General features: G+C 43.7%; 1 protein-coding gene across 1 annotated transcript in view; it reads left to right on the forward strand.

Annotated features, from left to right (window-relative positions):
* Positions 1 to 22338, forward strand: part of ITPR1 (inositol 1,4,5-trisphosphate receptor type 1) — a 346432-nt gene that overhangs the window by 227039 nt on the left and 97055 nt on the right. Inside the window, exons 41-42 of the mRNA XM_032290649.1 lie at positions 3321 to 3453; positions 5456 to 5646. Coding sequence (XP_032146540.1) covers positions 3321 to 3453; positions 5456 to 5646 — 324 coding nt within the window. The remainder of the gene's footprint in view (positions 1 to 3320; positions 3454 to 5455; positions 5647 to 22338) is intronic.

Here is a 22338-nt window from a genome sequence, read left to right on the forward strand (position 1 = left end):
AGGTAATAATGTGTGTGGAATTTCTGACTGAGACAAACATCTGATATTTGTTTGCATACTGTAGGTGTAAACTGCTGGAAAAAAACTGGTATTATTTTTAAAAAGGGTTGCACAGCCAAATGTTAAAGCTGAAGAAGTGACGTTATTTGGGAAGTCATTTTTTTTTTTTTCCTTCTCTGCAATCAGATTCCTCAGCCTGGTACATTGTGAACAGCTTAGTGCTGTTAAGTAATTTATATCAAGATGATTAGGAAAGCTTTTCTCTGCAGATTTTAATTTTTCTTAAATTAAACCACTGGCTCAGAAAAACAGAATTTTCCTTGAACCCAAGTTTTCACACTAGGAATTTGCATAACTTTTGATAATTCTTATCCATTTTCTCTTTCTGTCCCTTCTTACCTATAATTCTCAATCTTCATTCTTTCAAAAAAGAAATGAATCTCGTCTGGTTTGTTTTTTTTTTAACTTGCTGTCTGATTTTTTTCTTTCTTGCAGTTTGAGAGAGAGAGAGAGAGAGAGTGTGTGTGTGTGTGTGTGTAGAGAAGGTGAGATGAATATGTGCCAAAAACCTTATAATTAAGAGCAAAAAAAAGTTTGTGGGGTGGAATGCGGTTGTTGTTGCTGTTTTTTTTTTTTTTTCCCCAGAAGGAGCACATTTCATGATATTCTCTTATGGGGGAAAATGTACCATTTGATGCATCAGTTGCTATGGTAACTGCTAGGGTTTTTCTGTTGAAGGAGAGACAAAATGGTAATGTGAGATCCCTTTGTAACTTGAGTTTGGCATCCAGGCTGCATAAATGTGGAGTTCCTGTTCCTGGCATCCACGTGCTCCTTTCATTACCTCCTACTTGCTTGATTGCAGACTGACCAGGGTCTTGCTGTTCAGCCTCAAAACCATGAGGAGAGGGGAAAAAACACCACCACTAGAAGTTGAAAATCCAAGCAACTCAATCCAGCTCTGAGTGGAATTGTGGTGCACAGGCTCCAGCTGAGACCTCCTTAAGGGATGCATGTTTGTTGACTGGTCACAGCCACACTGCCTTTGACTTGACCACTCAACCCTATGCTCTTTCAGATTCCTGTTGTGATGGCTACATTGGCTGTCTTCCCTGGCCACAGCTTACTGGTCTCGGCCCAGCCATCTAGCGCTCAATGTTCTCACAGTGCCATAGGGGATCCAGTTAGAGACTTAGGATGGTCAACTGCCAGTCACACCTGTTGCTGGAGCTCAAAGTCTGTGTCGTCTTGAAAGAAAATCAAATGGATGCATTATGATATTTAAAAAGGGAAATCATATTTAATCTATCATATTCAACAGAGAGGCAACCTTTTCTTTCCCTCATTTCTTTCTTGGTAGGCTTTCTTGAATGTAGCTTTAAATCTTTTGCTTCTCTTATGAAATCAGCCTTTTAAATCACTGTATTCCTAGTGATTCTCCAGAGAGTGATGATGTGCTTGTACTAGTGCTTGAGACTTGAATACCAGTAAGGTTATATCTTTATACCAGAATGGGGTCTTCCGAGTCATTAAAGAATCCTGCACTGAAACTTTTTTCCCTACCTGTGAGCAATTTATTTTAAAAGTACTTAAAATATTACAAGTAACTTACCCATTTGAAGCACTCTTGGAATTTTGAATTTACAGTCAGTCTAGTGGGAAATGAGTTTCATGAGCTGATAGAAGTTACCCTCCTTTGCCGAACTATGAAGAGAGACATATTTGTGGGTGGAATGGAGAGATGAAATTTGGGATTTTTTTGTTTTCTGCACACTCATTTAAAAATCAGTCTCCTCCCGTCTCCCCTGTTTATCCCATCCCAATCTGTCCCTGGAATCTTTAACTAGCAGCATGAATTAACAGAGTAGATAAACCCTTTCTGGGACTTTCGGTGATTTTGTTGATTGACAGGAGCCAAGAGTTTCCTGCCTGTCTTCTTTCTTCCTTGGTCCCTCACTTCTCCGAGGGCACCTCCCATTTCCCAGCCTCCCCCCGCCACCGCCCCCGCCTTCAGCCTGCTCCCTCCCACCTTGTTTTGCAAACGCCTTACTTGAAATCTCCAGACCTATTCTCAGAGCTTATTAACAAATCTTTTTAAATTATACAGACTTATGGTTCAGATGCAGGTCTCTTCAAAACAACTCTTTAGTCTTTATTTTAGAGACCTGCTAGATTTCAACCCCTTTCCTCTCACCTAGATTTCTTCTTCCTTACCTCTCTTGATGGTGCAGTAGAGGAACTCCATGCCTTGCTTCTTTGATTCTGGAAAAGAGTCCAGGGAAAATGTATACAACCTTTGACTTTTAGAACCTTCAGATTAGCAGGTGGTCTTCGGGCCCCTTAAGAGCACGTCTGAAAGTGTAGAGCTGAGAATGCAGAATGCATCCTGCCTCTGGCTACTGGCTTGCCAGTACCCCCCAATATTACTGAACAAATCTAAGTTTTATGTTTTTTTTTTTTTTTTCTGGTTAGAGTAATTACAAAGAGTTATTATATCCCTGTTCAGGACTCTTTGATATTTGTATATATTTAAAATGTTATTCCAAAAAGGTTGAAATATATATAAAAGGATTCAGAAAGTTTTCGAAAACCCTCATTCATAATTCCACTTCAACGGCAGCTGTCAGCTCATGCCCACTCTTGTCTCACTGATATCCTCGCTGCTTCCCTTCTCTCCCATATTGTTTTAAAGCAAATTCCAGACAAAATGCCATTTTATCTATGTTGCTTATTTTTGATATATTTGATATCTGCCACTCATGCCACTAATGTATTGCCTATAGCATCATGAGGTTTTGTTGTTGTTTTTGCCTTTTTTTTTTTTTAATCCTTTGGCCCCTGGACTGTTTCTGTAAGAAAGGCTTACTTTTGGCTTATTGTATCATCTTGCTCTATTACTCTGATATCTTAATATTTTTTCAGACCTTGGGAATAAACCTTGTGCTTGAAATAACATTTTTATATTGCAGTGGGGAAGCTGACCCATAAACATTTTCAATTTGTCTTAATTTTATCAACTTACCCCAAAGGGATTTTTGTTTGTTATTGTGAGTTGTCTTTCAAAATTACTGTTCTGTCTTATCATTGTGTGAGAGGGTACTTCAGTCAATATTCTACATTGCTACCTTTTTTAAAAAAAATATGGTTTTCTGAGACAATACTGAAGTTAACTTCAGAGTTCCTAAATGCTTCTATTAATTGTTTTTTTGCCAAGTGAAACTCAGCCAATTATCACTGAGCACCCCTGTGTGTTTTGAATATTTGTCATTCAGTTATGCATTAAATGCAGAACCTCATTTTATTATCCTGTTTGAATTAAGGGTGAGGCACTCAGGCAAATTTTGGTCAACCGTTACTATGGAAACATCAGACCTTCTGGAAGAAGAGAGAGCCTTACCAGTTTTGGCAATGGCCCGCTGTCACCAGGAGGACCCAGCAAGCCCGGGGGAGGAGGTAGGCTTCGTGGTGTCATTAGCTTCATGTGTGAATCAAGTGTGTCCTATGATAGCTGCATGTTTCTGCCTAACAGGTTGAAACGCTAACAACAGATGAATTTGTGTTGCAAGTGTATTTTTTAGCAACTTGTTTTGTCTTGTGGTCTACCATCAAATTGATTTCTAAACATATTTTCCTGCAAACTAGCATTTCCCTGCAACTAAATATTGGCTAAGCCTTTTGCTCCTCCTTTCCATGCAGTAACTATCTTGATGATATTTGAATGATTTGAGGGATTTGATTTTATTGCAGTTTGTCCCATGGTTATTAGGACTCCTGTATTCCCATAAAATGATGAAGATATTGGCACTCAGGATAGTGAAAGCTGCCATTTGTTATGCATCTGCTGAGTGCCAGGGGCTTTCCTAAGTACTTCATGTTCTTTATCTCATTTTCACCTCCCAGTTACTCATTATAGGATAGGTACAGTCTATCCCAGGTCCACGGATGAAATGGAAGCTTGTTAGTGGCTGGTCTGTAATTTCAACCTGGTATATCTAATTCTAATTCTAATGCCCATGTGTATACATCCACAAAGTCCTGTGGAAGTTTACAAAAAAAAAAAAAAATCCATGTACAGAAATGCTTACTTTAAATCAATTTAAGCACAATTACAGGTAAAAGATACAAAAACATGGAACCCAAAGGTAGATCTATCTGTCTTATGTTTTTAGGCAAGCCAGTAGCTCAGTGCTCAAAGCACAAATGTGAGTTCTCTGATTTCCTGTCTTATGGTGATGACTGTGGGGCAGCTTCAGATCCTTGGTGGGTTCCATGCATAGCACAAAGATACTCAGTATTCAGTAAATTTGTCCTAGCAAATGCTAAGAAGGAAGCTTGGCTTTCTCACTGGATGAAAACTGGAAGCATAGTTCATGGTGCTAGGCAGGCTTCAGTGAAGATGCAGTTCTCATGGCATCCCAGAGATGGGAACTGGGACTTTGAAATCCAAAAATCGATGCAGAAATTCCTCGAGTAATCTCTCAAAACCATTCTCTTTACTGTCTGTAGTGAGGTCATTTAACAGTTATGTGAAGCCCTTGGGGAGGCATCATGACAGGGATTTGGTAATGCAGGACAGACTCTGCCCTGAGAAGCTGTGGCAGAGAGGATGTACAACCCAATTTCTACCTTGTGCTATAGACATAAGGAGAAGTCAAGGGCCAGCAACATAAAGGAGGTGACACTGGAATTGAGTTCTTCACGAAAGGACAGATAGACAATTTTCTGCTTTCTGAAGTTGATCAGCCCATTTCTCCGTGTGCGTTCCTGTTTTAGTTATTGCCAGTAGTAATGCAAGGCAAGTCCTTAAATATGTACCTTCCAAACACAGTCAGAATCCATTCTAAATGGCATAGGTCCTGTCTTCTTAGGTATACTCATCTCTGAAGCACGGTGAGAATGGGGACTTTGTTTTGTTCACTCCCCCATCCCCAGCTCTTGGCTCCATGCTAAGCTGTGAGCCAATATTTGCTGAATGAATGCATGAACAGATAAGTCATATAAAAGGATGAGTTGGGGGTTAGAGTGGGCTTGTTAAAAAGAGGGCTAAAGTGATCATCATAGGCGAAGCTTCCTAGAGAGTGTTGTAAGAAGTGTTTGACTTCAGTTTGTTTCTTAATCCAGTTCTTAATTCTGCTGCAAGTCATTGTATTTTAATGTAAGGGAGAGTCTTTGCTGGCTGGCTTTTTAGGTCCGTTGCTGGAAATGTATCATTCTTTTTTTGACTTACCTGTGTGAATTCAAATATCTTCTCTGCTGCTGACAAGCTGGGTGTCCTTGGACGAGCACCTTCATCTCTCCATGTTAATAATCAGTACTTTCCTTATAGGATTAAAAGGATTAAAAGAGATGAACATGGGTAAAGCATTTAGTCCATGAAGTGTTGGTGCATATAAATATGCAGCAAACATTAACTGTTCTGATTGTGTTGAGTAAAAATAATATTCCATCTTCCTAGGGGGAGGTTCTGGATCCAGCTCTGTGAGCAGGGGTGAGATGAGCCTGGCGGAGGTTCAGTGTCACCTTGACAAGGAGGGGGCTTCCAATCTAGTCATCGACCTCATCATGAATGCATCCAGTGACCGAGTGTTCCATGAAAGCATTCTCCTAGCCATCGCCCTTCTGGAAGGAGGCAACACCACCATCCAGGTAGGAAAGCAGCTTGGCTGCTGGTGTGGCATCCCTGCTGAGCAGGAGGAGGGTCTGTTCTGGGAGCCAGATGCCTGGGTGGTACCAAGGCTTGTTTGGGAGACAGCTCATTCTGAGGGCACAAAATTCTGTTTTGAAAAATGAGTTCTACTGGTATCCTACTGTGATCATTTGGTCACAAATCAGATTTGGTTCCAAAACATGGGTTACATTTGAAAATTGATAAAACGCTGAGAATATGCAAAGGAAGTTGGCCTACGATCTAGGATGTAGTGGGCAGACCATAAATGTTTGTTGAATGAGTAAATGATTGCATGAAGTTAATTTACAGTTTTTATCGACGATTGTAGGGGATCTCATCACAAGATGACCAGAAGAGTTTACCTGTGTGTGCTATTTAGAAGGTTTAATTTTTATGTATCTATAGACACTGCAGCTGCTACTTACTAGAAATTTCTCTACCTTTTAATTGAAAGTTTAATAAAGCCAAACCAATTTGAAATAATAGAAGCCAGGCTATATTAGTCAAAAATGAATAGATACCTTTTTGAAAGCTAGATATGATATATATTTAAAACTAATAATAAAAACTCAAGTTCTATTTCTAGTTCACTTTTTATAGATGTCCTTAAAAAACAATTTTCATGATTTTTTTTCTTAATAGTCATCGTAGAATAAATTTTAATAATATGTAAACAACATAACTTTTATGTACAGTTCCTTTAAATATTCTTCATACCTCCTTCATGTACTTTTCCTTCTTTGTTAGCTCTCTGAATAAGATGTTTTTTGGATGTGCATGTGTGTACAGACTTGTGTACACGTACACACACACATATATTTTGATAAAAGCTTTATTGAGATATAATCCACATACCATAAAATTCACCCTGACGTATATATTTGACCTGACATATTCTTGGCCTTGAATTGAAATTCATAGTCTCGGTTAATGAAGTCTTGGTTCTTTGTGCAACTTTGAAAAGGGTGTATCTTCCTGTGAGTCACTGTGCCCCGGGCCAGGGTGCCTGGCTTGGCAGGTGCAGCACAGGTGAGATTTCAGTCCCTGCTTGCTCCTCCAGCCAGCACCCTTGTGCCTTGGCACAACCTGTGCGGCCAACTATAGTGGCCCCTTTCTTTCGCCTTCCAATCCCCACTTGCCCCAATGTACACTTTTGAAGTTCGTTATCATGCGTTGCACCGGGCTGGGATTTGTGGCAGTGAGTTAGGCACCTGGGCCAATGGCAAGGCCCACTGCTTGTCTAAGTTTTCACATGGGCACAAGTCGTACACATTGGGATTGCTTTCTATTTTGTCATGTCAGTGTGGGTGAGTCCTGCAGTCCTTCTCATCACTGGAATGTTGCCCAGCCACTGCTGTGTTCTGGGCTTCTGTGTTGGGATGGAAGCAGAGCTGAAATGTTCCTTGTCTTAGAACCACATGATTTCCTGTGATTAGAGCAGTTGAACTGAATACTCATTGAGCCCTTTCTATGTATGTGTTGCTATGCCAGGGGCGACGGGGCAATGGTTTCCAGACATGAGAGCCAGTTCGTCTATGAGAATTTTCTCCAGGCATAGTCAAGTGTGGAAAATGAGGACAATGTGGTGAATTTGTCATAAACCAATGTATTCAGTTTGAAGGCCTGGCCATTTTATCCTGAGATTCTCTCTCTCCAACCTTTATTTTTAGCCACAGTGCCTTCTTCGGTGAAATGGTGTTGATTATGGATGATAGATTTTTTTTTTCTATTAGCCAAATTAGAAGTTGGAAACTCTAGGTTGTTATTTCTTCCCTTCCCCAAAGTTTAAGGCTTTACTAGTTTGAGAAATCCCAGAATCTCAGTCTTTAAGAAATTGAATCTCTGAGAAGGATACAAGGATACATAGATGTGCACATAAGGAGCTATGTCTCAAGGATGCCCTTTAGTGCCCTCCAAGAAGTAGAAGTGAGGCTAGGGAACTACCAAGGAAGAAGAACCCGCATCTCCCTGAGGAGTCTGCAGAAAGTCTTTCAATGAAATGGGCTTTCAAGGATGGGCATGGGACTGAAAGGTGGAGATTGGGCATGGACCTGGGGCATGAAGAGTCTTTGTCATATTCTGTGGAAGAGAAGGCCCAGAGGTGTGAGAGCAGCAATTGGGTTTCCAAAACAGGGGTTGGGTCTTTCAGACCGAGGAGTGCTGTGTAGAAGAAGTGAAAAGCCTTGGATTGGGGTTGGGGTTTGTATGCAGGAGCAGTGCAGCCCTCCACGGGGCTTCAGAGCTGTAATGGAAGACTGTATACCTGGCAGCATAGGAAAGGCAAACTGGGGAAAGCAGGATCCAGAGGAGGCAGTCTAATAATTAAAAAGTTAATTGGAAGTAAGTTCGGGAAGAGCTGATGAGAACCTGAACTTAAATCTCTGATAAAAGAGGTCATAACTTGGGAGAGGATGTTTTCTCATATTGGCACAAGAGAGCTCTCTGGGTGCTGGAAACACATTCAGCCTCTGTGGGTTGTGGTTATGTGAGTGTGCACATGTTTAAAACTTAGTGATCATGTCCTTTGCTGGGACACGGATGGAGCTGGAGACCATTATCCTTAGCAGAATAACACAGGAACAGAAAACCAAATGCCGCATGTTCTCAGTTATAAGTGGGAGCTAAATGATGAGAACACATGGACACTTAGAGGAGAACAACACCCACTGGGGCCTTTCAGAAGGTGGAGGATGGGAGGAGGGAGAGGATCAGGAAAAATAACTAATGGGCACTAGGCTTAATACTGGAGTGGTGAAATAATCTATATGATAAAACCCCATGACACAGTTTTATCTATTTAACAAACTTGCAGTTATATCCCTGATTTAAAAAGTTTAAAAAAGAAAAAAAAAAACAACTCAGTGAGCCATATGCTTAAAATTGGTGTGCTTTACTGTACCCATGTTATATGTCAATCAACAAATAAAAGAAATGATGGTGGGGAATGAGAATCTGAACCTTGCTGGGACTAAAGGCGTGGGGTTGAGGGACAGGAGATCATGAACAGGACCCTGTCACTCCCTGCACCAGGTCTACGCCTGGGCCCACTGATGCTTGGTAAACATTGGCTGAAATGGCACATGAATAGATGTGGGAGAGAAGTCAGAGAGGTCCCAGTCGGCTCTGGACTTGGCCTCGGGATGACCAGGTGCACGAAGTCACCATTAATTAAGAACTAACGATGAAGTGCAGTGGGTGACGGAGTCTGGGGGCTGCCATTGCCAAGGCTCCCGAGGAGATGATGTCTGTGGCTCTGCTGAGATGCCGTGTTTTTCATGGAGCACTCCTGATGGTGACGGCCAGGCACACAGAAGCTATTTTTCCTTTGAGTTCTTTATCTTGTAAAGTAATTATGAATATTAGTTTCATGTTTTCACACATTTATTACTCATACACCCAGGCTCCAGATGAAATGCCACGATGGAGTTACAGGGGTTCAGCCACGTGCGGAGCGGGGCTGTTTTCTCTTAGGAGTACTCGGGGGTGGTGTGGGGGCCTATGGGCCCATGGCAGAATGGAAGGCTGTTGCCCTAAGGGGCTGCACACACATGCTCTCTTCTCCTCCCTGCTTCTGTGACCCCTGGGGGGCCCAGTCAAACCCCGTGTCTCATGGGAGGCCGATGCTTCCAGGAAAATGTCTTCTAGCCGCTTGGCCCCAAGCTTCTCTTTCTCTGGAGAAAATGATGTGGAACTAAGGTTGTGTCTGGGGCCAGTTAAGGACAGGAATGCTGAAGCCCCAGGGGAAGTGATTCAGAGTTTCGTCTTGCAGTTGAGAAGCTGGTTCAGAGTAGTAAGTGGCCAGCTGGGAAGTGAGCCTGACTTGGGCTGAGACTGCAGGGCAGCAATGAATGATTGCTAAGATGCTGTGCTCCACTGACGACACCGGGGGTCCTGGCCAGAGCTGGTAGAGCATGGTCACTTCCTGTTCATTGTACTGTGGAGGGTCCCAGGAAGGGAAATGGGTCTGTGGTCAGGTAGTCCTCTTGAGATCCATGTTTCCTGATGACAAGTGGTAGAAAGGGGAATTGCAGGGAAGCAGGCAGGCCTACATGGTTCCAAAAACGTATACAGTCGGCCCTCTGTGTTTGTCAGTTCTGCATCTGTGGATTCAGCCAACTGAGGATTTAAGATATTTAAGGGAGGCCAGGCGCAGTGGCTCACACCTGTAATCCCAGCGCTTGGGGAGGCTGAGGTGGGTGGATCACTTGAGGCCAGGAGTTCAAGACCAGCCTGGCCAACATGGCAAACCCCAGTTCTATTAAAAATAAAAAAATTAGCTGGGTGTGATCACAGCTACTCAGGAGGCTGAGGCATCAGAATTGCTTGAACCCAGAAGGGAGAGGTTACAGTGCCCTAAGATTGTGCCACTGCACTCCAGCCTGGGTGACAGTGCAAGATTCTGTCTCAAAAGATAATGAAATAAAATGTTTAGAGGAAAAAGCAATAAAAATAATAATATAACAGTAAAAAGATAATACATATATCTTTTTAATGCAGCATTAACAACTCTTTACTATCCCTGGGCTTCCGTTCCCATGTCTGTCAAGTACAAGGCGTAAATGGACTCCCAGATTCCCTGCAGCTTTGAAGCAGGTCATTTCAGTGATCATTAGATATTTTCCCCCAGGAAGTCTTAGAACCCAGTGGTGATGGTCAGCTGGTTCCATTCCTGAAATCTTCTCTGGCTTCTGGAAGTAATTATTAAAAATAACTGTGATTAGACAAACCATAGTACGTTTACACTGTGTTAGACATTCTAAGTAATCTAGAGGTAATTTAAAGTATACACGAGGATGTGCCTAGGTTATAGGTAAATACTACACCGTTTTATATAAAGGACTTGAGCATCCTTCGATTTTGGTGTCAGCAGAGGTCTTGGAACCAGGCTTTCACAGATACGGGGGGACAACTGTATTGTCTGTCTGAAGACAGACCTGCAAAAGAGCCTTTATGTTTAGTAGCACCTCCCCTTGGGATTCCAAACATGTTTCAAATGGAGAAGAAGAATGAGACCTGCTTTCAAGTGCAGTTTTGTGAGAGATGAGGAAAATTGTCCCTGGACTTCTGTTTCCTTGTCTAGCATGCGTGAGGCGTAAACGGACTCTGAGCTTCCCTGCACCTTTGAGTCAGTACATTTCAACAATCGTTAGATATTTTACCCAAAGGAGCCTTAGAGCCCACTGGCAATGGTTAGCTCTTCCTATTTCTGAAATCTTTCCTGGCTTGTGAAAATAATTATTAAAAATAATAGTGATTAAACCAACCACCATGCATCTATACAATGGAATAGTAGTCAACAATAAAAAGGAATATATTGATGAGCGCAAGACATTGGATGTCTCTCAAAAGCATTATGCTGAGTGAAAAACACCAGTCTTAAAAGGTGACATACTTTGTGGTTCCATTTCTATGACATTTTGAAAGGGCAGAATTCTTATGATGGAGAACAGATCAGCATTTGCCAGGGCTAGGCAGGAGGGGAGAATTTTACTGTAAAGGAAGAGCACAGAGGCGTTGGAACCATTATGCGTTCTGCTCTCAGTAGTAGTCACAGGAATCTGCATGTGTGTGAAAAATCATATAGCGGTACGTCAAAAAAAGTCAACTTAGCTCTATGATAATTTTAGAAATTAAAAAAGTAAAAAAACATGATGATGACAACCAGCATTTATTAAGTGCTTACTCTGTGCCAAGAATTATGCATAAGGACTTTCCATGTATCATTTCATTTAATCTTCACAGCCTCCCTATGAAGTAAAGTGCCATGATTATCCCTTTTTAGAGGAGGAAACCAAAACTCAGAAGAATTAAGGAATTCACCCCAAATCATATACACAAAGTAGCAAAGCCAAGATTTGACCTGGGGCAGCCTGGCACCCCAGATTCCTCACTACCTTTCCTCATGGCTTCATTCTTCAGGATGATCTGAGGTAGGAAGCAGGCTGACATGGCTCCTTCTTATAAGGCAAATAATTGTCATCTCCAAAGGCAGGCGCATAAGAGGTTTAGGGATGGGTTCATGACTGCAGAGCTCAGAGTTCAGTAGCAAAGACAAATATGACTAGTATACGGTTTCATCTTGCTTGGCAATTCACTGCTTAGGAAGTCCTTCCATCCAAAATATCTCATTTGAGTCTCTCCGTTGACCTGTGGGGTATACCGGACCTGCATTATCCCCATTGTGGAGATAAGGAAACAGAAGCTCAAGGAGGTTACGACTTACTCAGAGCTCCAGAGCTGGACAAAACCCACAATAAAATATCCTATATTTCTTGTTCCTCCCACCTCCACCTATAGTTATCTGTCACTGAGTAACTAACCACCTGAAAATTTACTAGCCTAAAGCAATGGCCATTTTGGTTCCTGGCATGATTCTGTGAGCTTGGGCTCAGCTGGGTGGCTCTTTTGCTCTGCGTGGTCTTGGCTGGGTCTGTAACCATCAGTGGGATGACTGGTCTTAGAACAGCATGGCCTCTTGTATGATGGTGGCAGTTGGTGCTGGTCCTTTGCTAGAAGCTCAGCTGGGGCTACTGCCTGGAGTGTCTTGGTTCTCCATGTGGTTTGGGCTTCTTAGAACATGGTGACTGGGTTCTGAGAAGCAGTGTTTCAAGAAGCAGGAAGTAGAAGCTACTAGCCTTTTCAAAGCCTGGGTTTAAAATTCCTAGAATGTCACTTCTACCACAGTCTGTTGGTCAGAGCCAGACCCGAGGCCAGCCCTGTTTCAAAGGTGGGAAGAAAAGCTCCACCTCTTGTTGTGAGGAGGGCATGTGTATAAAAAGAGAGAGGGAATTGTTGGGGACCACCTTTGGGGACACAGGCTCCCTCACCACCATCCCCATTATAATCGATTGAGCCCCTACCATGGGTCAGCCAGGCCCCCAATCAGGATGCTGTAGCTGCAGAAAAGGGGGTACCATTGTCTACCGTTGAGGGGTTTGGATCTCCCTGGATGCTCAATCCCTTCTTTGCAAAAATGTTGACTCTTGTCTTTCTCCTTTTGGATGTTGTGTGAAAATCCAATCCTGCCTTAAGGATAAGCTCACTGGGAATCAAAGCACTCCAGAAATTCTAGATTTCATTGTTCAGACCCTGGAGGACTCCATTGATGGGAATCCACAAATAATGACATACAGTGCTTGCTAGGCACTCTCATGGAGAGGTTGCTCCCTTGTTATGAAACCCTGCCATCCATCACATCATCACCCAAAGCCCTGAAATGCCTGGAAGCCAAATACAGGTGACTTCACAGTCTGGCATAATGGGCTCCCAGGGGTGGTGTCCCCAAATCTCCCAGCATCTTCTCTCCCTGCCCCGGCTTCTCCGATGGTAACATCTGAGGAGAGATCGTGCCTCCCAGACTTCTCCTACCTGGCTGCCATCAGAGCAGGTTTCACATTGAACCCTCTGCTTATCAGAACAAGGAGACAGTACCACAGCCCTTGGATTTTCCAGAAACCGGTGACATGTTGTCAGGTGATGGGATCACGCTTATCTTGAAGAGAACTTCCTGCTTGCCTTCTCCCCACTCTGGTGCCACCCGCTTCCTGCCAGCCCCCAGAAGAAATATTTCCTTGTGGCTTGATGTTTTGTAGCAAGTGGGAAACTATAAAATAAGCATTTGCTTATGAATTAATTTTTGGCACATACGGGGCTCAGCGGGGCTCACGGCACTTTCATATCCGTCCTTCGAGTCCTTGCCAATTTCTGTGTTCTTTCCTCCTAAGATGTTCCCACCAGTGCCTGGGGGAAGTTCCCTTCGCTTCCTCTTCCTTACAGAAGGACAGGGGCTGTCCTTACCTGGAATGAAGAGGAGGAGAGGCTATCTGTGGACATACCTAGCTTTTTATTTTTATTTTTATTTTTTTTAAAGCCAATGCCGATGTTTTGGGATACCTATGCTGACGTGACCATAGAGAACCTCTTAGCACATTATAGGGATAGATAGTTAAACATTTTTTTTGGACTAATTGCTTCTGGTTACAGAAGCATGGGGAATTTCATGTATCAAATGACTGCCCACGTCTATTCCTATGCCAAAGTCTAGTCTATAGACACACCCAAAAAGGGTTTTCTTTTCTGCACGTAAGCAGCTAGAGATGGAAAATGTGAGAAGTGCTCCGTCAGGAAACTGGCCTGCAAATTCAGCAGAGAGAGCAATCCCTGGTTCATGAGGTCTTTCCTACACAACACCCTTTTTTTTTTTGAGGTTGGCTTAAGAAATCAACCCAAGAACCAGTGTTAGATAGGAAATCTCACACCCCTTCCAGAAGAAGTCACTGCCGGAATACATTGCTTGGGCTACCTCTGACCCCAGTTAGCAGAGAGATGAGGGCAGAAAGGGCAATTTGATTTGCCTCTGCTGGAAACAGAAGGCCAGTTTGCAAGGAAAAGCAGCTTTGGTTTGACAGGGCAGTCACCCTGAGGAGGAGGAAAAGACTGGTGTGTGAGCAAGTTACGTAAATGGGTGTTGTTTTTGGCAGAGAAGTCAGGAATGAGTCACTTCTGAGCGGTGTTTTCTAACCTCAGGTTTTATCCATGTGGGAAAGGAGTGGAGCCAGCCGTGGAGTCAGGGTAGCTCTCCTCCTGTATGTGGGGATTTGAGAGCTTTTGGCATTAAAGAGGGAGACAGTGACTCGTCCCCAGCAGGCATCCCCAGAGAACTGCCTTTCCGGTGAAGCTGTGAGGGGTCGGGACAGTAAAGCCTCCCCAGGTTGGCTCAAGGACCAGCTTGCCTCCTTTGAGAAATGGTGGCGTAAAGGTTGGGGACTCAGGGAGGACCCCCTGGAAGGAGAGAGCCTATCACATGCAGGAACTTGGCCTCCAGACCAGAATATTTGTGCTGGAATTCTGGCTCTGCCCCTGACAGCTTTAAGTGACATTGGGGTTTGTCAGGGCCACTTTGAAACTCAGCTGGCCCATCTGTAAAATGAGGGTTGGAAAAAATCTAGTCCCTTCCTTATGGAGTTAAAGGGAACGTGGGGGTAAAGTGCACGGTCCGGTAGACATGCAGAGCTGCTGCCAGGGCTGCTTATTTTGTGGTGTGGTACAGCCTGGGTGCAAGTCCTGCCTCCTCCATGTCCACCTCGGGACTCCTGGCAAAGTCCACCTCACTCACCCCATTGGTTCCTGACTTGGAGAACAGGATGGTGACGGTTCCCACCTCGGAGAACTCCTGAGATGGTTTCAGAGACGATTCAAAGAAAGCACCTCATGTGGCATCTGGCTAATACAAAGATCTCAAAATGATGTGGTTCTTATTTTCATTTATTCATATATATTTTTAAGAGATGGAGTCTTGCTTTGTTGCTCAGGCTAGACTTGACCTCCTGGGCTCAAGTGATTGTCCTGCCTCAGCCTCCTGAGTACGTGGGACTATATTGGTGCTGGCCACCATGCTCAGCTCTATATTTATTTGTTTTAAATACAGCTGTACTTTATGAAATTTGTTTTCTCTCTGAAATCCTACTTTTGTTATTTTCTATTTTTGTATAGTGGTTTATCATCCAGCAGGCCTGGGGGATGCTCTGTTTTATGCTATTTTCACAGTCAATTGACCCAAGTCCCTCTGACTGTATATTAAAAATGGTTTTAGAGCTCCAGGATGTTGGGAAATTTCATTGCCTTGGGTGCTGGTTATTTAAGTTGGTGCAAAAGTAATTGTGGTTTTTGCCATTGAAAGTAATGAGAGACATTCTGGGATGAAGCAGAAAGAAAAAAGCAATCTAATCATTTCTTTGTGGTTTGAAGTGATCCCTAGCCTGGGCTACTGTCTTGTCTGTTCTTTCTGTCTTTCTTTCTTTCTTTCCCTCCTTCCCTTCCTTCCCTCCTCCTTTCTTTGCCTTTGACCTAAACACCTCACACCTCTCTTCACCATTCCCAGCAAACTGGAGTGTCATTGAACAAGAATCCTTGAGGATGATTGGTCTGAATCCAGGTCTTAAGAAGGAAATTCAAAAATAGTTACATTCGTAGGTATATGAGACTTGAGCAAGCTCTCCTGCAGAGGAAGATGGCAGCTCCCATAGCTCTACCCTGGTCATCCTTAGTCCAGCTCTCCAAGTGGTGGCAAACACTCGGCAATGCATGCACCTACTAGCATTCAGTTTCCCAGTTCGAGGCAAGAAATTACCGCAAGAATTGTCAGCATCATTCATCTGTGAGTCCCTTTGGTTTAGTTATAAAAGGCACATCCCCTCTGAGTTGGTCCCAGGGGAGAATGTGCATCCTGGTTCATGTTTCCAGAGGAGCTGGAGACCCAGTGTAATTTTTCTTCTTTCCTGAGTAGCACAGCCAACAATACGGGCAGAAGTAGACAGTTACATACATCTGCTTGTCTGGCCTTCCATGAGAGGACTGCAGTTGTTGAGGGGGAAGGGGAAGGGGAAGGGGAAGATCTTTGGAAGCAGAACGTTAATTTCTTTCCTTCCTGTGAAACCTATAAGCAGGAATTTGTTTCTAAGAGATGTCTTCAGAGGGAACCTCAGGTTTTCCACTGTCTCTAAAATTTTACTAAAAGTGCAGAGAAAAATGACAGAGAAGACTCAGAAATTGTGAAGCGAGCCATCAATTCATTTTATCCCACTCATTCCTCAACGGTCCAGATACCCATTTCTTTCTCTTCTTTTGGGCCTAGCAAGAGGTCTGTGTTCTTTCTAACTTTTCTTAGTGACTTCTTAGTATGGGATGCCTCTTGTGAACTGCCAGGCGAGGACTGGTCAGGCTTCCTCTGGAGGTTCGGGGACTGGTAAATGGTAGCCCCCAGCACAGAAAAAAAATCCAGATAGCCGCCTGTGTTTGTAGATAAAGTTTTATTGGCGCATTGCTGCAGTTTTTTCTTTGGGATTGTCCTAACTGTTTTCCTGCTTCAAGGGCAGAGTCAAGTCATTGCGACAGAGACTGTGATGACCCTCAGCTCAGCGTGTGAAATGTTTTCCATTTGACCCTATGGAAAAATGTTTGCCCACCGAGGGTTTGTTTAATCTTTACTACCTAGATGTTAAACTACTTAAGGGAAAGAACCACAGTGTTTCCTCTTTGTTCTGTGCTCCTCACCCCCTGGTATGGCAATTTTTAAGTAAATATTCACCAGATGAGCAATATCCTAAGTCCCAAGATATGTTGGCTGCTCAGCTAATAAATGGGAATTCAGGGAAACAAAGGTCTGCCTCCCTCCCTTCTTTTCTTTCTTTCTTCCCTCCCTCCCTTCCTTCCTCTGTCTTCTCCTTCCTCTTTTTCTTTCTTTTCTTTTCCTTTTTCTTTCTCTCTCCTTCTTTTATTTCTTTCTCTCTCTTTCTCTTCTTTTTTCTTTTTTCCTCCCCTCCCCTCCCATCTCCTCTCCTACTCACTTTCTTTCCTTCCTTCCTTCCTTCCTGCCTTCCTTCCTGCCTTCCTTCCTTCCTTCCTTCTTTTCTTTTCTTTCTTTTCTTTTCTTTTTCTTTCTTTTCTTTTTGGTAGTGGCAGAGAGGATTGTTTTTTTAGAAGACTTTTTCTTTCCTAGAGGGACCTCTGCTTTCCCTGGATAGCCTCTGCCAGTATGTACTCCATTACCCCTGTTTACTCCCTTTCAGCACAGATTTGAGAGGCAGAAAAAGCAAATCATCCCTTAGAGAACTGTGTATGTGGCCCGAAAGTTTAGATACCTGAGATTACAGACTTTTGATCTGTGAGCGCTCTCTGACCGTCCTACCCCAAAGCATCACGTTTTCAGGTTAGTCACTTCCTTATGGCTTAATGCTGTGCTATTTCTGTGCCTCCTACAAATGTTTTCCTAGTGGTAAATGCAGGGACTCCTCAGGGTATGTACGGTTGACCTTAAAATATCTGAAATATTAGAGTCCTGTCTCCAGCCTGTTTGCCGTCTTTTTCTACCAACCCCCTTGAGTAATCTCATCTACTCCCAAGGCCACCAGCAGCCGTTTATGCCAACAACTCCCAAAGACACAGCTCTTGGTCCCACCTCTCTGCTGGTTTCTAGATTTCTGCTCAAATCCCTGATGAGCATCTCCACTTGTGTTAGCTCTAAGTTAGCAGGGCCACATGACACTGTCATCTCCCATCCTCCATTCCATTTGTCCTCTTGTGTTCCATAGCTTTGTCAGTGGACTCACCGCCAGCCCTTAGGTACCCAAGCTAGAACCTTTGCAGTCATCAGACTTCTTTTTCTCTTGCTTTTCCCCAGGAACTAATCTGTTCCCACTCTGCCTTCTGGGAGCTTAACCATTGCTAGGACTTAGAGTGAGCCAGATAGTTGGCACTGTGAAGTCAGAGTAGCCCAGCTGGGAATGGAGGAGCTCGGGTTTGAAACTAGGCACTGTGGCTTCAAGACTCATATCCTTGATCGCCTGCCAGCCTTTTCACCTGGATGACTGAGATAGCCTTTTAATGGCCTGCCTGTCTCTGGGCATTTCTCTCTTTCACATGGTTGTCAGTGGTGCCCTCCAAATGGAACCCAACCTGCTTTCCTGCCTGAATAGCCGTCTGTGGAGTCTGGAGCCTGTGGCCACCCTGTTGGAACCTGTCAGTGCCCTGCGTGGTCTGGCCCCATCTGGGTTTCTCCACTTACTCCCCCGTGCTCGTTGTCCTGCAGCTGCAACTCACGCCTGCCAATCCCCAGTGGGGCCGTGAACTCAGATGCCTTTGCTTCACGTGGGATGTGTCCTCATTCCCTTTCCTGGCAGGCTCCCCCAGTCCTGGTGGAAATGTCTCCTACTCTGGAAACTTCCTCCTGATCCCCTGAGGCAGAGATAATTGGCTGTGCTTCATTTACTGTAGTAATGATGGAGCTTGACTGTAAGACCCTAGGGGGCAGAGACCAAGTCTGTCTTCACCATGAATCCCCTCGAGGAGCCTCCACATGTGCTAGAGGAAAGGTCCTCAGTTTATACGTGATGAATCGGTGTGGATACTCCTACTTTATAAATGATTCTGGGAATTCACTGAGATTATATGTGGAAGGCTGCAGCTCAGCGTGGAGCTTAACACATCGTAACAGATCATCCATCGCAACTCTGCTTACTTTTTGCTTGTTTATCTTCCCTCAGCAACTGATTCACCCGAGTCTACTTCCGGGATCAAGTCTCCATCTGACTCCCCAGCACTCAGACTGTAAATGAAGAAATAGAAGTTCTGACCCAATGTGTCCACCATGTTACTTTAGCTGTCTTACCACTTCCAAATAGAAACATGAGATTGTGAAATGTGAAATGGTGGTGTTGATGGTTATTGCCATTTGAAAGGGGACCTTCTTTAGGTGTGGGAGGGAGTTAAGTTGATTTGAGCCCATGGGAGATACATGTCAAATTGGAGAAACAGCCTTGTGAGGCCAGCAATCTTCTTTTCTTCTTTACAGTAATGATGGACAGTAGTGGTAACAAGTGCTCATGTGCCAGGCACTAGGCGAGGTGCCCTTACCACACTGCCTCATCCAGTCTCCCTGGGGCTCCTCTGTGATAGCTACTGCTCTGACCCCTTTCTGCTAATGAGGAAAAAGAGGATCTGAGAGGTCAGGTTACATGCTCAAAGCCACAGAGCCAGCTGGTAGTTGTGCCAGGGTTTGCTTTCTGCCAGAATGTGAGTTCGTAGTCTCTCTACAGTGCTGCCTCCTTATGTGAGAAGCCTCCACCGGTTTTCCAGGCACAGATTTGGCACCTTTAGGGACCTTGCCTCTGTTTGCCAGGCAAGCTGGAATTCGTGGCTTCACATTTTGTTGTCTCTTCGTGGAAGACATGGTATCCTCCTGATAATCAGAAGGAAGCTCAAGTCGTTGGTGTATTTGCTTTGTTTATAAGCTCTGCCCTTGAATTCTGGAGGAGGAAATCATGAAAGACTTTTCCTTTCAGACCAGGCATCTCATTTGCCAAATTACAATTATATGTACTATACATGCACTTCTAGCAAGTTCCAGGTTCCCAGGTCTTAGGAAACCTGTTAATGACAAGAAGGCCTTCCTACAGAACTTCCTCACTGTGGAAGAGATTGATAGCAGCTCATCTAATTAGGACCCTTATGAAAAGTTAGATTAATGGCAATTTTTGTTTTTCACTTGCATCTAAAGAAGCATATGTTCTTTGGCATCATTTGAGGATTATTAGATCTCAGCTTTTGGCCGTTTTGCTCAGAGAAGCTAAATGTACCAGATACTCCCCACATCTGAGTCTTCACTTGTTGAAGAATATTCACATTTTGGGGAAGGGAGAGGAAGGAGGGTCTTCGTGTTTTTATAAAGTGCCCAGCACTGTGCATGGTGCCACTAGGTACTCTGTCCTGAACTATATGGAATAGTCCCAATTACACATGCGGAAACAGAGTCTGAAAAAAGCCATATATCTTACCCAAAGTCACCCAGCTGGCAGAGCTGGGATTTGAATACAAGGCCCTCAAAAGTGTCTCAGCTTTCTGCCATGCTGGCCAGCCAGCCTTTCAGTTGCATGAGTCCAATGTTAAGGAGCTGTTCAGTGACGTGTACCTACTCAGGAGCTCTGCGTACTGGAGAGCGGTGTCTCTCTTGTTTTCGTTGGGAGTGGGAATAGGCTGCACTGGTTATTTGATCTGAGAAGCAAGTAGTCACTGCTTGGTTAGCCAGTGAGTTTTAAAGGTAGACCTTTAACATGGAGTGGAATGGAAGCACATTTTGTTTTATAACAGTGTATGAGCTTTTCCTTAATTTCCACTGGTGTGCTTATGGATAGCTTCCTCACTACAATCAGAGGAGAGCTTGTGTCTGATATAAGGAAAGTTCTTCCTCAGTTACTCTTTCTGTAGGTTTTCTGGAATTCCTTTTGAGGGTAAGAGTGAAGGCTAGGGCACACTGCAGATAGCTATTGCAAACCCCTCTACTATTTCCAACTAGTGGATACATGTGTGAGTTGTATGCCTGTCTTATATTTACAAGAGGAAGTATCCCGTTTAATTTTATTTTCACACCAAAAGCCCAAGTGTTAAGAGAACACGGTGTTTTAACACTCCCTCGGTTATCAGCTGCAGAGCGGAGGTTGTATATTGTCACATACAGTTTTTGGAGTATATGTCTGCATTTGTTACCTGGCAACATTGCTGCCTCAGGACGTGAAGTTGTATTGGTTCCTACCAGACCCTCACTGTTCATACTGTAGAAGGCAGAAGTTGTTTTCCGCCACAGGGATTTAGTAGAGAAGGCACAAGGCTAGTGGGGCTTGGCTGACAGATGGGCTGATGCGCTTCAGTGGCGTGACCCAGAACCAGGCGCTGGGCACAGGATGTGAACTCTTGTCCCGTCCCAACAACAGCTCCCTTGAATGCGAGGTCTGGTTCCTCATGTGTCAGACAAAGGTTAGTATTAGGTATCCTTGAATACCAATTAGTGAGTCTTTATCTTCCTAAAGTAAAAACAAAACAACAAACTTTTGTTCTGGTCATTTTATGAGTCATCTGAGCACTTTCAGTACGGTAATGGCAAATAGCTAATACATGGGCATCTTTAAATTGCTCACATTCAATACCCAATTCCCTGCCTTAATTTATGCATTATTGTGGTTTGGACCACCTGCTAGCTCTGATGAGAGAGGAAATACCATCGTAGAAGTGACAGCCAGAGCATCTCTTGCTGAGGTAACCCTCTGAGCTGATTATAGCCCTATGGGGTATTTTGTCTTTCTGATACATGATACATTGAAAACACTGTATATAGAATTTTTTGAATGCTTACGTGGGGCCTCCATATGCACTGAGGTATTTGTTACCCCCCCTCCCGCCTTCCACCCCGTTTCACTGACACTTCACCCTCAAGACATTTGCATTTGAAACTTTGCATTATAGGTTTGAAAGTCCTCTCGGTTCAAGCCACACAGTCTAAGATTCAGCAAAAGCTTATTGAGACCAAAGGCATTGAATTCACCCGTACCTGTAACATTTCTTGAAGAATGCTTGCTAGGGAAAAGTTTCCATGGTAACTATTTTTAAAAGAGTTTTGTAGCATCAACAGGTTAGACATGAAGTCAAAATCATGGAGCTCAGCAGCATACCCTATCAGCATGCACTCCTTTTAACCACCCCCTAACAAAGACACTGAAGCAACCTGTTCATAAGCCCTGATGGGCACTGGAGGATCTAGCCAGGTTGGGCTGGATTTCAGGGGACCTGATTTGTGTTTCTCTGTGCAGTGCTCCTTTCCATTAGCATCTTTAAGGAGGAGGTCCTTTCCATCCACTGGACTCTTATCCTCCTGGACTCTTATCCTCATGCTTGTTAAGGAAGAAAAAGACAACTAATTATGCCTGGAGGGTATTTAGAAACGATCAGTTACCTTTGAGTATACCTGTGGTGCTCCAACCTCCTTTAGATAACCCAAGATGCCATTTTAGTGATGCTTTACTCTTGGGTATCAAATTTACTCCTTAATTTTCATCAGGAAGTGTTCTAAGAAGAAACCACAAGATTCCATACCTGCTGTTGTTTTTTTAGAGCTAGTGGATTTTTATTTTAATCCCACAAGGAGGACTTGACCCTGAGGGTTCCTAACTTGGACGATCATGCAGAGCACCCTTAACTTGGAAATCTATATCCTGCTGTTTAAACTTTAAGATGATTCCTATCTGGATTAAAGTCCTCAACCAGCAGGCCGAGGCAAACTCTAAAGAAAAACAAGGTCATGCTGCATTTTTTTTTGGTAAGCACAGGAATCAACAAAGAGATGT

This window comes from Sapajus apella, unplaced genomic scaffold, assembly GCF_009761245.1.
Source record: "Sapajus apella isolate SASKATOON/1434 unplaced genomic scaffold, GSC_monkey_1.0 scaffold23, whole genome shotgun sequence".
Taxonomy (NCBI): Eukaryota; Metazoa; Chordata; class Mammalia; order Primates; family Cebidae; genus Sapajus; species Sapajus apella.